Source organism: Micromys minutus (assembly GCF_963924665.1).
Source record: "Micromys minutus genome assembly, chromosome: 14".
Lineage (NCBI taxonomy): Eukaryota > Metazoa > Chordata > Mammalia > Rodentia > Muridae > Micromys > Micromys minutus.
In genome coordinates, this window is record NC_137983.1 from 45,760,934 (window position 1) to 45,775,165 (window position 14,232).

A 14,232-nucleotide genomic window follows, 5' to 3' on the forward strand; every position below is an offset into this window, starting at 1 on the left:
ATTAAATATATTCTCAATTACTGTTAATTTTAAAAGGCTATGAACATTAAGGCAGGGAGAATTAAAAGTTTGTGGTATTTCTGGTATAAGTGAAAACTGTTAAGGTCATAGGAGTTTACAGGTGAGATACCATTGCAACATACGGTGATTTAAGACAGAGCACCAAGTGCCAATCACACCAAAAAGTCTAAGCTTCCAAGATATGCAACAATAAAACTCTGATCGTCATCTATTATAATGAAGCAAGGACGTTAGTGATCACTACATTAAAACCACTTATCATATAGTAGGCCTTATGGTAAGAAAACTGTACAAGGTATGGTGTGAATTAACACCTAAGAGACTACAGCAAGAGGGTCACAAACTTGAGGCCAGCATGTGCTTCACAACTAGACTGTATCACACATACTTACAATTCTTTTGTCTCCCCCTGCCGTGTGTACACTCACACTCATGTACATGCATATTCTCTCACATGTTAGCACATGCGTGCGCATGTACGCGCGCACACACACGAGCGCACACACACCCCACAGAGATTTTGTTTGGACTCTAGGGACTGAACTCAGGGCACATCTCCGTCAAGCTGCATACCCTGTCAGAAAACTCTAAGTCATATCTACTAGGTTTGAAGCTGAGATTTTAAGAGAATAAAATAAAAAGCTCTACTAAATAAGGCAAAAGATAAAATAAAATAAAAATTTTAAAGTACAAAGCAACATTGAGCAACAAGATTTCTCAAAGCCTCCTGTGAAAATGCAAAGGCTGACTGAGGCACTCACAGCAAACATGATGGAGGGGAGGTGACCCAGCACTTCAGCAAACCTACCTTCTTCCTATCTTAGCGCAAATGGGCCTCATCTGAATGTATCGTAAAAATAAGTCTATTTTAAAAGTCAATGACTGGAATGTTAGCTATACCATATATCTTAGCTTATTTTGTTACTGTTGACACTTATTAGAGATGCCCAACTGGTTACTGGGCTGTGCACACCTATAATTCCAGAACCAAACAGGCTGAGGCAGGCCAGACCTCTGTGCAGTGAGTCTTAAGTAACGAAACAAGATAAACACAAACAACAACAGGAATAGGTTATTATTGACTGAGTAAGGTACATCAGAGGCATGATTTGGGAAGGCTCCTGAACAGAGGACAGAAGTTCCCACGGACGTTCAGATGACTCCTCCTCACTGACTCAATTAGCTGAGCTGGCTGACCACCAATCTTGAGCACTCAGCATGCAGCAATGAGCAAAACACCAGAGACCACACAATCTAGTAATCAGTTGAGGATTCAAATAAAAACCTAGACAGTATTAGGTAAAAAGGAAGAGCTTCCAATAATTAAGATTTCCTGCAAAAGTAAGAACAGATCAGGTTAAAGAAGAAACTTTAAATGCAAAAATAAACATGGATATACTCCATGCAACTTGCAGAAGTTGCCAACCCTCCCCTTCCAGTCTTAGTCGTGTTCATTTCTAACCCTTTGTGGAAGGGTTTGTAGCTATTACTTGTATTTTCAAAGACATATAGAAACTACTATAAGAAACAGTTTTGTAAACATACCATCTGCATCGTCTGACTCCTCTTCCTCTTCCTCCTCATCTTTAGCTGGCCTCTTAGAGGAGGACTGACACCTAAGGATGTCCTGTGACGACAAGCAATGAAAGTACCCTCTGGGGAAGAGCTCATTTTCATCCTCCTCCTCCTCCTCCTCTTCATCAATCTCAAATGTAGGTTCCAGTCTTGGCATCGGTCTCTCAGAGTCAGAATCTTCAAAGGGTTCATCTAACACCTCAGTGGTCTCAGAGATAGTTTCTGTGACTACACTGCTATTGTGGTGTTTCCGCTTGCGGACTCTTCTTCTTCGATGAAGAATTGGTTTCTATTTAGTAAAGAAAGCAAGTATTTTATGTATAGTAATAACTTTTTCTTTCCTGCTATAACATAAAAGTTTTAAAACTTTGCAGAATTGGCATATTTAAAATGAAGATGCAATTTGCCAAAAGCTGTTTTGGTACAGACAAGGTATTAAGAATACAAAGATGTGGGTCAGTAAGATGGCTCCATTGGTAAAGCTTGCTGTGCAAACAGGACAACCTGACAAGCTGCGTTTAATCCTTGCATCCCATGTAGATTAGTGGGGGGACTAAACCCTTAGGACTGTCCTCTGACTTCTACACACCTTCCAAGCACAAGCCCACCAACACATAAATATGCACATGTGCTCCTACACACATGGGAAGGAAAGGAACAAAAAAAAAAAAAAAAAAAAAAAAAAAAAACCCACAGATTTTTGGTACTGAGTCCAGCTTTATGATATGAAAAGCACATGTTCCAAAGAGCAGATGTTGTGAGTGAGTGCATCTTTTCAGTTCAGCTACATTTTACACTTTAAAGAGCCACCTGCTTCAGTGCTGAAGTGCCTCTGACACTATCCCCTCTACTTCTGTTCAAGAGCAAAAGGAATAGAAACATTACATCTTATCCATCACCATGCATTAGTAGATCAAATAATCTGCATGCTATCTGGGGAGAAAGTCACAGCAGAGCACAGAAATGCAGAGCAGAGATGCATTCACTTGACACAGAAGGCAGCAAGCACTATATGAAACTTGGTCACTCAGCACAAGCTTACACGAGGCCGACCTAATACAATAGCTTACATAACACAGTGATGTCACCAAGTTATAGAGACAATAGCCCAGGAATGACTGAATCACATCCTTGTACAGAGGCTACAAAGGTTAGTACTTACACAAGGCCATACATCTAGGCACAGCTGTAATATAATCCTTAGTCTCCTTGATGTAAATTTCAAGAATGTCTAAGTACTTTGCATACAATTTCACTGGCTGTTACAATATTTCTGTGTGTTTTCTAATTTATTTACAATTAATTTTAAAAAATTATTTATGTATGTATTTTATGTATATGGGTACTTTGTCTGTGCATACATATGCACATCAGAAAATGGAATCAGACAGTTGTGAGCTGCCGTGTGGATGAATTGAACTCAGGACCTTCGGAAGATCAGTGAGTGCTCTTAACCACTGAGCCATCTCTACAACCAATACTCGTGTTTTTCACACTAGAGAATTGCATACATCTTTTACCACATAAATGGGAAAAATAAACTCTAGGATGGCAAGGATATATTCTTTATAATCATGCAATCAACAGGAGAGGTAATCAGCTTAGTTTTTCTTTACTTCAAAATCTACTGAGATTTTTCAAATTAGATTAAAAATAGCTGTGCTCCTTAGAGAAGGACTGATTCTGCAGCAGAGGCAAGAAATAGCCAAGATGAATTTGTAGGACCTTGTAGCATCCTGAATATAAAGAGGAGCAACACTAAGAAACCTCCAAATGGCCAGTGCTGGGTGGAAGGAGGTAAGCCACAAGTCTAAAACCGTGTTACAAACGCAAGTATCAGGTCCTTATTGAGGGACACAGCAGAAGGGACACATCTAATCTATGCAGACGCTCTGCTCCTACACTGAGTAGCCACACATATGGTAAGTATGATTTGTGATGCCTTTTCTCTACTACAATATGAAAGGGGGAGACAAAGTAGCAGCAGCAGAGAAACCCACGAGGGCCAACGCCAACAACAAAGTGGAGTATTTAACAGGTTCACATATAATGTATGTATATGTATATAATGCCCACTTGCTGTGATTGAGACCAGTGCTTCTCTGCCTCCTTTGACTTACTCTTAAATACATTACCTCATTCTAACTAATGAGCACTAATATATAAAATATTTGACCTCATAACCTTCAAGGTCATATCAAGAACAACCAAAGTCTGAGAAATGTACAAGCCAGAAGAGAACAACTAACTGTAGCATAGAGAGCTGGACGGGACGCTAAGGACCCTAAGCAGAGAAGGCCATTGAGGCAAACTAAGGACAGTCTCTGCTAAGTCATGTCTATGCTGCCCTGTGACAAATGTGCCTAACAGGCACTGGGTTTGGAGGTTATAGAAATGTTGTGTTTTGTCTTTGTGATAATGGTGTAAATCTAAAAACATTCTTAAAGGCCTTCCTTTAAACGCCCCTACACTTTTTAACAGCCCTGCTACAGATAGGAATGACCTCATGCTCTGGGTGAGAAAGCTGCCTCTCATGGCCAGCATGTGGCAGCCAGCATTCTGACTAGCCCGGGCAATGCAGACCATAGCTTGGGACACGTCTGGCAAAGAGTAGTCAGTGCTACCCTACCAGAAGCTTCACTTTGCAGGACTTTAGTTACTTGCTCTCATGCATTTATAGTTTCAGGTTTATAAGACAGCACATGAGCTGCAGTGTGTTCTACTGCAGAACTGCAGGACAGAGCAAACTCATATAACAAGCCTCAACCTTAGGACGTCAGGACACAAAGGAGCATCACCTTTCTTTTCAGCGTGGGCTTTGTGAGAATCGGTGGCGAGTTTGACCGAGGACTCTCTGGCTCTTCCTCCTCCTCACTGCTCTCACTGAAGCCTCTAAAGACAGCTCTGTCACCATCAGTGTAGCAGCATGGAAGCCTGTCGTTTCCCTCTGGCAATCGGCGCTTCAGGGTCTCAGGGCTTTTCTTCAACTGTCCTCGCCACAACTCAACAGTCTCACTGAACCTCCCCTTGGGGATGTCTGGCTTCCCGTCTGCTTGTGCTTGAGGGGCCGCCAACTGTTCTTCCATCTCAGTACGCCGTTCTTGCGAGGTTGCTGGCTTTCCTTCGCATTCTCCATACTGCTCCTGAGAAGCGGTTAACGTCTCACCCGCAAGCATCTTAGACTCTTTATCACCAAAACGTCCCTGGGTCTTTCTGTTCTTCCTCCCACAACGGCCCCTCCGAGATGGCTGGCTATTTGCAGGAAGACTGTCCCGGGCAAGGGCCTGTTTGCTCAAACGGGAAGAACTAGCTAGTTCCTTAACTTCTGGTTTCTTTTCACTTTCTATTAAAGATGAAGAATCCTGATCTTTATTCTCCCGAGACACAGACTTTCCCACCTAATTAAGAAAAACAAAACAAAAACATTGATTTTTTTTCAGTCTGTTTGGTTGAGCTAAGAAAACAGAACTTTAGAAAGAAAATTAAGCATTTAAAAGCTATCATGACTACTCACTTTCTCCTTTTTGGCCACTTAAAAAATGTATTTAAATGTATTTATATGTGTTATTAGTTTAATACTCACAATAATACAATAAAGTATTATGATGATATTCTGCAAATGATGTAACTGGAGGCCCAAATTCAGAACTCTGACTCTATCTTGTGCTCATAACCACTATGAAATCTCGCCTTTGAAATCAAAGTGTCTGTGGTCTTATGGATGGTAGATGAGATTATAACATTTTATAGAAATAAAAATTGAAAAACAAGGAAGAACAAATTTTAACAGTGGTTCTCAACTTTCCTAATGCTGCAACCCTAATACAGTTCCTCATGTTGTGGTGACCCACAACCATGAAACCGTTCTCATTGCTACTGCATAACTGTAACTGTGCTACTGTTATGAATCATAATGTAAATTTATGTGCTTTCTGATGGTCTTAGATGATCCCTGTGAAGGGGCCGTAACCACAGTCTGAGAACCGCTGGCCTATAAGAACATGTGCCAGAAGAAGTAGACATTCAAGAAACATGGGAAATTTAACAAAATCTTTTTGAATATTAAGTTTTAAAAGTACAATAAAGTAGATGATTTTCCCCCTCTCAACTATCAGAAGAAGATATAAGGGATGAAAGCACTACTTTAAAAAATGTCAAAGAAGATCCCAAACAAGTTATGTTTATGAAGAAAAATAATGGGAATGATACAGCGTAGGACAGGCCATCACTAATGCTTTGAAGGCATCTATGCATTCAGTGAGATTTCCAGTGTTTTAACGAAAACAGATGTATGCTTATAATATCTCTTTAATGCTCTATATTAAGGAAAATGCACTTTTATTTCATTTTAACAGCTGTCATATTGAAATTCAATCCAGAGTTTTTAATTACTATATAGCTTAAAATGTAGCTCTTCCTGGTAAATATTAATCATAATTAATACACTGTCCAAAACCTAAAGGTTTCCTAATAGTCTAAACCTTAAAAAACAAATGTAAATACAAGCAATATTCCTCAAATGTCTATCATTAAAATTAAACTCAAATTCTAGTGTATATGTGTGTACATGTTTGTATATGTGCAAGTCTGTACAAGTTCACACACACATACATGTGTGCATGTGCAAATGGAGACAAGAAGACAACTGTGAGTAATCTTTCCTAGGGAATGCCACCTTCCTTTTTATGTATGAGGAGATATGTGTGCACCACATGCTTGCAATGTCTGAAGAGGCCAGAAGAGGGTGCTGGAGTTTAGACTGAAGGTTCAGATGGCTGTGAGCTGTCATAAATACATGGGTCCTCTGCAAAAACAGCAAGTGCTCTAGATCACTGAGACATCTCTCTAGCCCCTCTATCTTACTTTGTGAGACAGGGTCTCTCTGTAATCTGAGACTCACCAAGGCTGGCCAGTTAGCTTAAGGGATTACTCCCATCTCCACCTCCCCAGCAGTGGAATTACAAGTGTGGGACACTGTGCTCAGCTTCTTAAAATGAGTTCCAAGAATCAAACAAGGTCTTCTAGTTTAAATATTTTCAACAACTAAGCATGTTTCTCCCTGGTCCTCTAGTAGGGATATTTTGTTGGAAAGATATTATATTATATTTACAAATATCCATAAAAACCATAAAAACCATCATACCCTTTCCCTGGTTTCTAACTCTCTTTCTTGGCCTTGGGGCTCTTCTTTCTCTCCTTCATCAGCCTCCTCGTCTTCCTCCTCTGAGACAACAGAGTTGGAGACTATGACTGGAGTCCAGCGTAAGCATTCTGGATCTACATCTACAGGTCGAAGATTCAGCTGAAGCTTTGCCATGTGATCCTGGATAAGTTTTTCCCGGCGGATAATCACAAATCTACAACCAGAGAAAAGTTTATAGCAATCAACAGTGGACAGGAGACAAGATGATGAAGAGGGAGACACAACCCAAAGACCCTAGAGACGAATGAGAACTTCAAAAGTAGCTGCTTAGAAAGATAGAGCAGGCAACTGTCAGCACATGGGCTGGGTAAGAAAGGTGAGTGGGGCATACTCCACTGTGATGGAGACTGGCCATCCTAGTCCCTCATTGTCTCACACCTCACCAACGCGACCGTCCCTGCTCACCTGAGCCCCTTTCCTAGTCTTCATTTATTCAGCTCAAATGTTTTCTTTCCTTGTGACCTTTCCTAACCATTTTAAGCAAAAGTAAATTCTGTCCTTGCTTTTAATGTACATTTTATTTAAATGTCATATATAGGAGGTTAATTAAGTAAATTGAACATATTTCACTCAATGACAAGAACCTCTAGGCTGTTGTTACTTCACATTAGAAGGGAGAAAGCTTCCTGAAAAATAAACTAGAAGATAAACAGTTCTGTGGCGTAGGCTCCAACTTCATATTGTAAACAAAGCCTGTGTGTGTCATCAGACCCGACCACCACAGGAAGAAGTGATGGTCTGGCCGCACAGATCCTGAGAGCTCACAGCAGATATCTGGAGACTAATACATAACTTGCATCGTTACCTTTCCTGTAACCCCTCAGCCACCTAGTAAACATGATCACATGTGGAAAGTAAACAGAGGGTGTGACACTCACTGGTCACTTCGGAAGTCCAGCATCCGTAGGTGGTGGAGTGTGGAAGTAATGTCTTGAGGGCAGACTCCAGTCAGCTTGCTCAGCTTCTTAATGCTGATTTGCTTATCATTTTGGTGATAAAGGCACTCCAAGATTACACTTTTCCAATAAGCCATGTAGGAAAGACGGCCTAGATCAGATAATGGTTTCTCAGGAGAGCCTGCTTGGCCTTCACGCTTTGATAACAAATAACCTAGAGAAACCCAAGTTACAAATGTATCAGAGATCTTAATAACAATCTTTCTTTTTAATTTTTTTAAGAGTTATTTATTTTATGTATGTGAGTACACTATAGCTGTCTTCAGACACACCAGAAGAGGGCTTCAGATCTCATTACAGATAGTTGTGAGCCACCATGTGGTTGCTGGGATTTGAACTCAGGACCTCTGGAACAGCAGCCAGTGCTCTTAACCACTGAGCCATCTCTCCAGCCCACAATATTTCTTTACACAACCAAAGTACTTTCACCAATATTCCTTTCAAGGACAAATTCCTTCAAAGATGGAGATCTTTATCCTAGCTGCCTTGAAGCCAGTATCTGCTAGGAGCCTTCAGATGAAGATGTAAACTCTCAGCTCCTCCTGTACCATGCCTGCCTAGATGTTGCCATGTTCCCACCTTGATGATAATAGACTAAGCCTCCAGCCCCAATGAAATGTTTTTATAAGAGTTGCCTTGGTCATGGTGTCGCTTCACAACAGTAAAACCCAAACTAGGACAATCACTATGGAATAGGATGCATGGCTCACCATTTCCTCTCTAGAACTGTTAGCTTTCACTTTCTAACTCAGATGAAATCATTTCCTATAATATCTATTTTCTAGGACATTTTAAAGCCATGCTATGTTTTTTAAAATTAGCTAGGACCGTAACTAAACACACACATTTACTCAGATAATGGGTCAATGCAAACAGGCAGTGCTGTTCTTCTCTATGGACATCACTAAGTAGCTACACGGCATTCCCCGGTGTGCTGGCAATCAGTGTCACTGCACATAAGGAAGTAACTAGGTTCTCCTGGAAATCAGCAGTGCACATTAAAGATACTTATCATCATAATGTGTGTGTGTGATGTGTGTGTGTGTGTGTGAGATGTGTGTGTGTGTAAGGTGTGTGATGTGTGTGTGTGAGATGTATGTATGTGTAAGGTGTGTGGTGTTGTGTGTGTAAGGCGTGTGTGCCTGTGCCATAGCATGCATGTGGGCAGTCAAAGGGCAACTTAAAGAGTGGGTAGTTCTCTTCTACCATGTGAGTTACAGGCATCAAGTTCAAGTCATTTGGCTTGGCAGCAAGTTCCTTGACCCACTGAGCCATCTTGCTGACCCCATAAAACTATATTTGGTATTAGTTATTAAAAGATATTTTGTGCTAAGCCAAAAGAAAAGGGACTGTGGCTTTAAATTTAAGAAGGTTACACAACATTATGGTAAGAACTGGAGAGATAGCTCAGTGGGTCCATCTTGCTGCCAAGCTGATGACCTCAATTGCGGTCCAGGGCACATAGGAAGAGGGGGAAACTGACTCCTGCAAGTTGCTCCTGAGCTTGCTGTGGAACGTGATAAATTTAAAAGGGAGAGGGGACAAAGAAATACAAGAAATCTACAAATCTTTAAATATACACATTTAAAAATTTCACAGAAATATATAATGAGAAAGTGTTAATACAATCCTTACTGAAATCGATGAGAAACCTGCCGTAGCCCTTACGTTGGTACTGGGGAAGAATCATTATACAGGAGACATTGTATTTCTGTTGGCAGTGCTTTTCCTAGTGGAGAACACAGAAGCCAAGTTTTAGAACAACAGACTAGTGAATCCGAATAGCAGTGCTAATCAGTAATAAACACTATCAGCCAAAAGCAGTCATGGTCCTTTGGGAAGAGCAATGCACATCAGGACAAGGCCACTTGGGAAGGCAGGTGCACAGCAACCATCCCAGGAAGGTAAACATAAAACACAAGGACTCCATCTAAAACCAAGCACTGATACCCAAGGTCAGCCAAAAAATCTGAGCTCGCAGTGATTGGCAGCCCCAGGCCAGTACAGTATTCTAGGCAGCTCCTGCACTGCTGCAAAGTACGAGCCACCATGGATTACATCACCTAACTCTATACAAAGTCCTAAATGTGGGGCACAAATACATTTTTCATAAAGTAGATGATATATTTTCAATCCTATTGAACTAGGAAAGTAACCCAAAGAACTCTTAAAAAGCTAAGCCTTTCCAGCAATCTGTTTTGTACACTTAAAACTTTTACCATGGACTTGCTTTAAGTGCAACTGGCATATATTCTGACTAGAAACCACACTTTCACACCTAAGACTCCGGTTAGAGAGGGTTTCTGTGGAACAAGAACTCAGAGGCACTGCCAGTGCTGGTCTCACAGACTCTGCCTGCTATCATCAAGGGACCAGAGGTCGTTCTAAGCTTTTCCTCTCGAGTATTTCCACAGGTCTTTCTCCTAGGAGAATAGTCTGTTGAACGTTACTAGGCATCTTCTAATGGTTGTTAAGTTTCTGAATATTCCTTCTATTTCCTTTCTGAAAAAGCTAAAAGATATCTACAAGGTTTTACATGTTGTTGTAGTATCCCCTCTTGAGAACTAGTAGACTGTCCCAGATTTCTCCATGAATTCAAACAATCTTAAGCTGACTTACTTACTTTAGAAAAGTAGCCAACAAGGTGGCAGCCCTTGACATCATTCTGTGTTAGAACATAGAAGAGAAACGGCTCCACGTCATAATAGAGTGTTTTGTGGTCAAGAAATAACTTTGCCAAAAGACACAGATTTTGACAATAAATGGTACTCACATTCCCATCAACCTAAAGGAAGAAAACAAACAAGACGAAAAAGTGGTCAGGACAATGTTCTTTGGTTCTGGAGTCATACATATCAGCTACACACATCACTAGGCACTTTCTTAGTCTAGCCTAGGAAAAGTTGTCGGTGACCAGGACACGCAGTCTAGAGACAGACTAGCCTCTGAAATGGCAGCGTGATAGTACTTGCTGTTGTAAGATGACCAAATGCATTTTGCTTCATCAAGCCTGAACAGATAAAGAGGGAAGTGAGAACCTAGATTTGAAATGGCTATTTTGGTTTCCTAAAAGAACTAATTTCAGGGATACTTCAGTTAACAAGCTTCGTTTTTAAAAGTATTTCATTTAACAAAAGATCTTAAGTGTAATCTCTTCTGAAATTTACTTACTAGGTAAAATATGTGAAGACTGATATCCCAGAAGCAGCCTGACAGAGTACTTACTGTCTGCCTACTATGATCAGGCACAGCCACAGACAGAATTACAGAGTATTAATTACTGCCACTCAGAAGTGCCAGGCGGTGTCTTAGGTAAGCACCCGGCAAGGGAGACTCAGGTGGCCAAGCTCAGGAGCACCACGCTGTGTCCATTCTGACATCCCTGTGTCTTAAGCTGAAGTTTGCTCTTTTATGAAAAGGCTGATGAGGCCCCATACGAGTTATCCCACAATACTGCCACACAACCTGCACTACTCCTTGATGACCCACCCAAATGACTTCTTATAAAACACATGCCTACTAATATGTGGAAAGATCAAGAAGCAACTTGCTGTTGAGCACTCTTAAACAATACTATATAATTACCTGGCATTTGTAACTCCCAAGTGAAGTATTCTCTTCTACTGATGAACTAAATCGCCATCCAGTAAAGGAGACTGAGGAGACCCAGATCATCTGAAAACCTATCACTACATTATATAACAGGACCCAACATACATATATTCAATATTTGGCATTCAAACCATACAACTGTGGATCAAGAGTTAAAGACCACTGTTAATGCTAACACAGAATCACAGACTCACCACGGTATCATCCTATTAGCATTTACTAATGATACTAAACATACTTCTCTAAGATATTCTTTTTGAATAATAGAAACACTTTATCACTGTTGTTTTGGTTTTGGATTTTTTTCCCCCTGAGATTGTAACTCAGGTTGGCCTGGAACTCACTGTGTAGCCCAGGCTGGCCTCAACTTTATGGCAATCCTCCTGCCTTGGCCTTCTGAGATTATAGGCTTAAACTAATATCCCTAGTTTACAAATCCTTTCTAAATGCTGTATTTCACAGATTCTAAGATCTATTTTTATCACATCTTTGCATAATGTAAAAACTGGCTGGCATTTTGTCAAGTGGGATCTTAAAATTTGTAATTAGCATTATTTTTCCCTTGTGATATAGAACATAGTAAGATATATTATGACTGATGTTTTGAGTCAATGAAATCAGGAGTATCTACTGTAAGCTCAAGCGTATGGACTCGGTCCCATCTGAACTGTCCTACCTGTCCATGAGTGATCTGACTTGGTAGTGAGTGAGCAACAGATGTAGCACAGAGAGCACTGGGTTTGAAATGGTCAGAAGACAGGTACTAGACAGCTACCTTACCTCAAAGACAGAAATATTATTCTTTCGGTAAATCTCATTGGCAGGAGGATGGAACCAACCACATTTCTTCATGTGCTGCTGTAGAATAGTTCTACTTTTCATATATTTTAGACAGAACTCACAAAGATACAATTTAGGCAGCCTGCAAATGATAATTAAAATAGGGCTTTATATTTATAAATCTTCAAATTCTCACGACTCTTAACTTTTCTGTGCCTCATTCCCACCCATGTTAAAGAGTAGGAAGAACAAGGGCTGGGAAGATAATCCAGTGGTTAGAGGTACCTGTTGCTAAGCTTGCCGACCTAAGCTTGACTCCCCACACAGACATGGAAAACGGAGAGAAACGGCTCCCACAAGTTGTCTTCTGACTTCTATGTGTACCACCCCCAAATTAAAAGTAAGTAACTTTTAAAAAGTGGTAAGAGTGTAGCATTTTTTTTTCTATGAAAGTAGGAAGGGGACACCCCAAACTTTAGGTAGCATCTACCAACTAATAGCAGCAGGACAAAAGTGAGAAATCAAGCTACCTAGCTCAGTGGTTCTACTATTAAACTAAAAATTCCCTCTTTTTAAGTCAATCAACTGACCTGAAAAAAAAAATCTCCCATTGTTACCCCCTGGAGAATCTCCAATAAGCAGAATAAAGCTATAGATTCACTGTTCCTTCCTTATTTCTTCATTCATGTCTTGATTTCAGGAAATAGGCTCTTGAATACTTACCAGGTGTCAGACTCTGTGACAGAGTCTACATATATACTACATGTATATGTGGTGCTAGGCAAAATGGACATAAAGTGTATTTTGTAAAATCATACTTTGTAAGTGCTTTTAAGTATGAAATTGTAACACTGAATGTGTTTGGGGACGTTAAGGAATACTGTACACCACATCCTTTCTGCCCCTAAAGCTCTGTTCCCATCCCTTCCCTAGTTTAAACAACAAAAACAAATAACACTGTATGATGAAACCCTGTTAGTCAAAAGTTTGTTATTTTGGACAGGTCGTGGTGGTGTTTGTTTAATCCAAGCAACCAGAGACAGAGGTAGGCAGACCTCTGTGAGTTCAAGGCCAGCAAGGGCTATATAGTGAGACCCTGACTGAAAAAACAAAAAATCACGCTGGGCGGCTGAGACAGCTGAGCAACCCAGATGACTGAGACAGTCTTAGCGAGGTGGGGACGGTGTTGGCTACTGAGCTCAGTGGTAGAGCGCTGACGAGTGCAAAGCTGCCCTGGGTCAGTTCCTATCTTTGAAAATAAAAGGACAAACACTAGGTATGGTGGCACACCACACACCTTTAATCCTGGCACTTGGAAGGCAGAGGCAGATAGATCTCTGAGTTCCAGGCCAGACCCTGTTTCAAACAAACCAACTAACCAACCAACCAAACAAACAAACAAACAAAAAAACAAAAAACAAGTTAAAAACTCAGGTCACCCCAGCATTCCTATGGCAAGACAGAAGAATTGCCCAGAAACTTTTGGGTCAGCTAACGTAAAATACTAAATCAACCAGAAGGAACAAGAGACCTTGCCTCAAGGTAAAAGGCGAGATCAAAACGTTGTCTCTGGTCTCCACATTTGTGCCATTGCGCACACATGTCTACATGTGCACATGGGCACACACACTCGAATGCAGACATGCATGCACAGATATGCATACACACACATACTCTCCCACCCCTCTTATATTTAAAGAGGCTGAGCAGGAACATTACAACTTAGCAAAACTTTATCTATAAAATAAAAAGTGAAAGGAAGGGCCAGAGACATATCTATCCTATCAGGTATTTCTTAAACGGAGCATAAGCTAAGTTACAGATGCTGCGTGTAGTATGTAATATGGCTGTACACTCCAGACAGAAACTGAGCCCACATCCGACTTCAGGTGCCCGTAAGCTATACTGTCCTTACTCATACTTTCCGGAGCCAGGTCTGCAAAGGGAGGTAGAAATTCTCACTTCACTGAGTTATCACAGAGACACCTAATTGGTTATAAAGCACCACAGGTGACAGCTACCCACACTGTAATGTACAGAAGTAATGTTTACTTTCTTTCTTCACCACTGGACAGCTAAGGCACT

At 40.7% G+C, this 14,232-nt stretch overlaps 1 protein-coding gene across 1 annotated transcript in view; it reads right to left on the minus strand.

The window, feature by feature from the left end:
• KAT6A (lysine acetyltransferase 6A) overlaps window positions 1-14,232 on the minus strand; it is a 75,457-nt gene that overhangs the window by 5,087 nt on the left and 56,138 nt on the right. Inside the window, exons 10-16 of the mRNA XM_080928708.1 lie at window positions 12,148-12,289; window positions 10,379-10,540; window positions 9,391-9,484; window positions 7,678-7,909; window positions 6,740-6,953; window positions 4,395-4,994; window positions 1,567-1,885 (exon numbers count right to left, since the gene is read on the minus strand). Of these exons, the coding sequence (XP_080784834.1) occupies window positions 1,567-1,885; window positions 4,395-4,994; window positions 6,740-6,953; window positions 7,678-7,909; window positions 9,391-9,484; window positions 10,379-10,540; window positions 12,148-12,289 (1,763 nt within the window). The remainder of the gene's footprint in view (window positions 1-1,566; window positions 1,886-4,394; window positions 4,995-6,739; window positions 6,954-7,677; window positions 7,910-9,390; window positions 9,485-10,378; window positions 10,541-12,147; window positions 12,290-14,232) is intronic.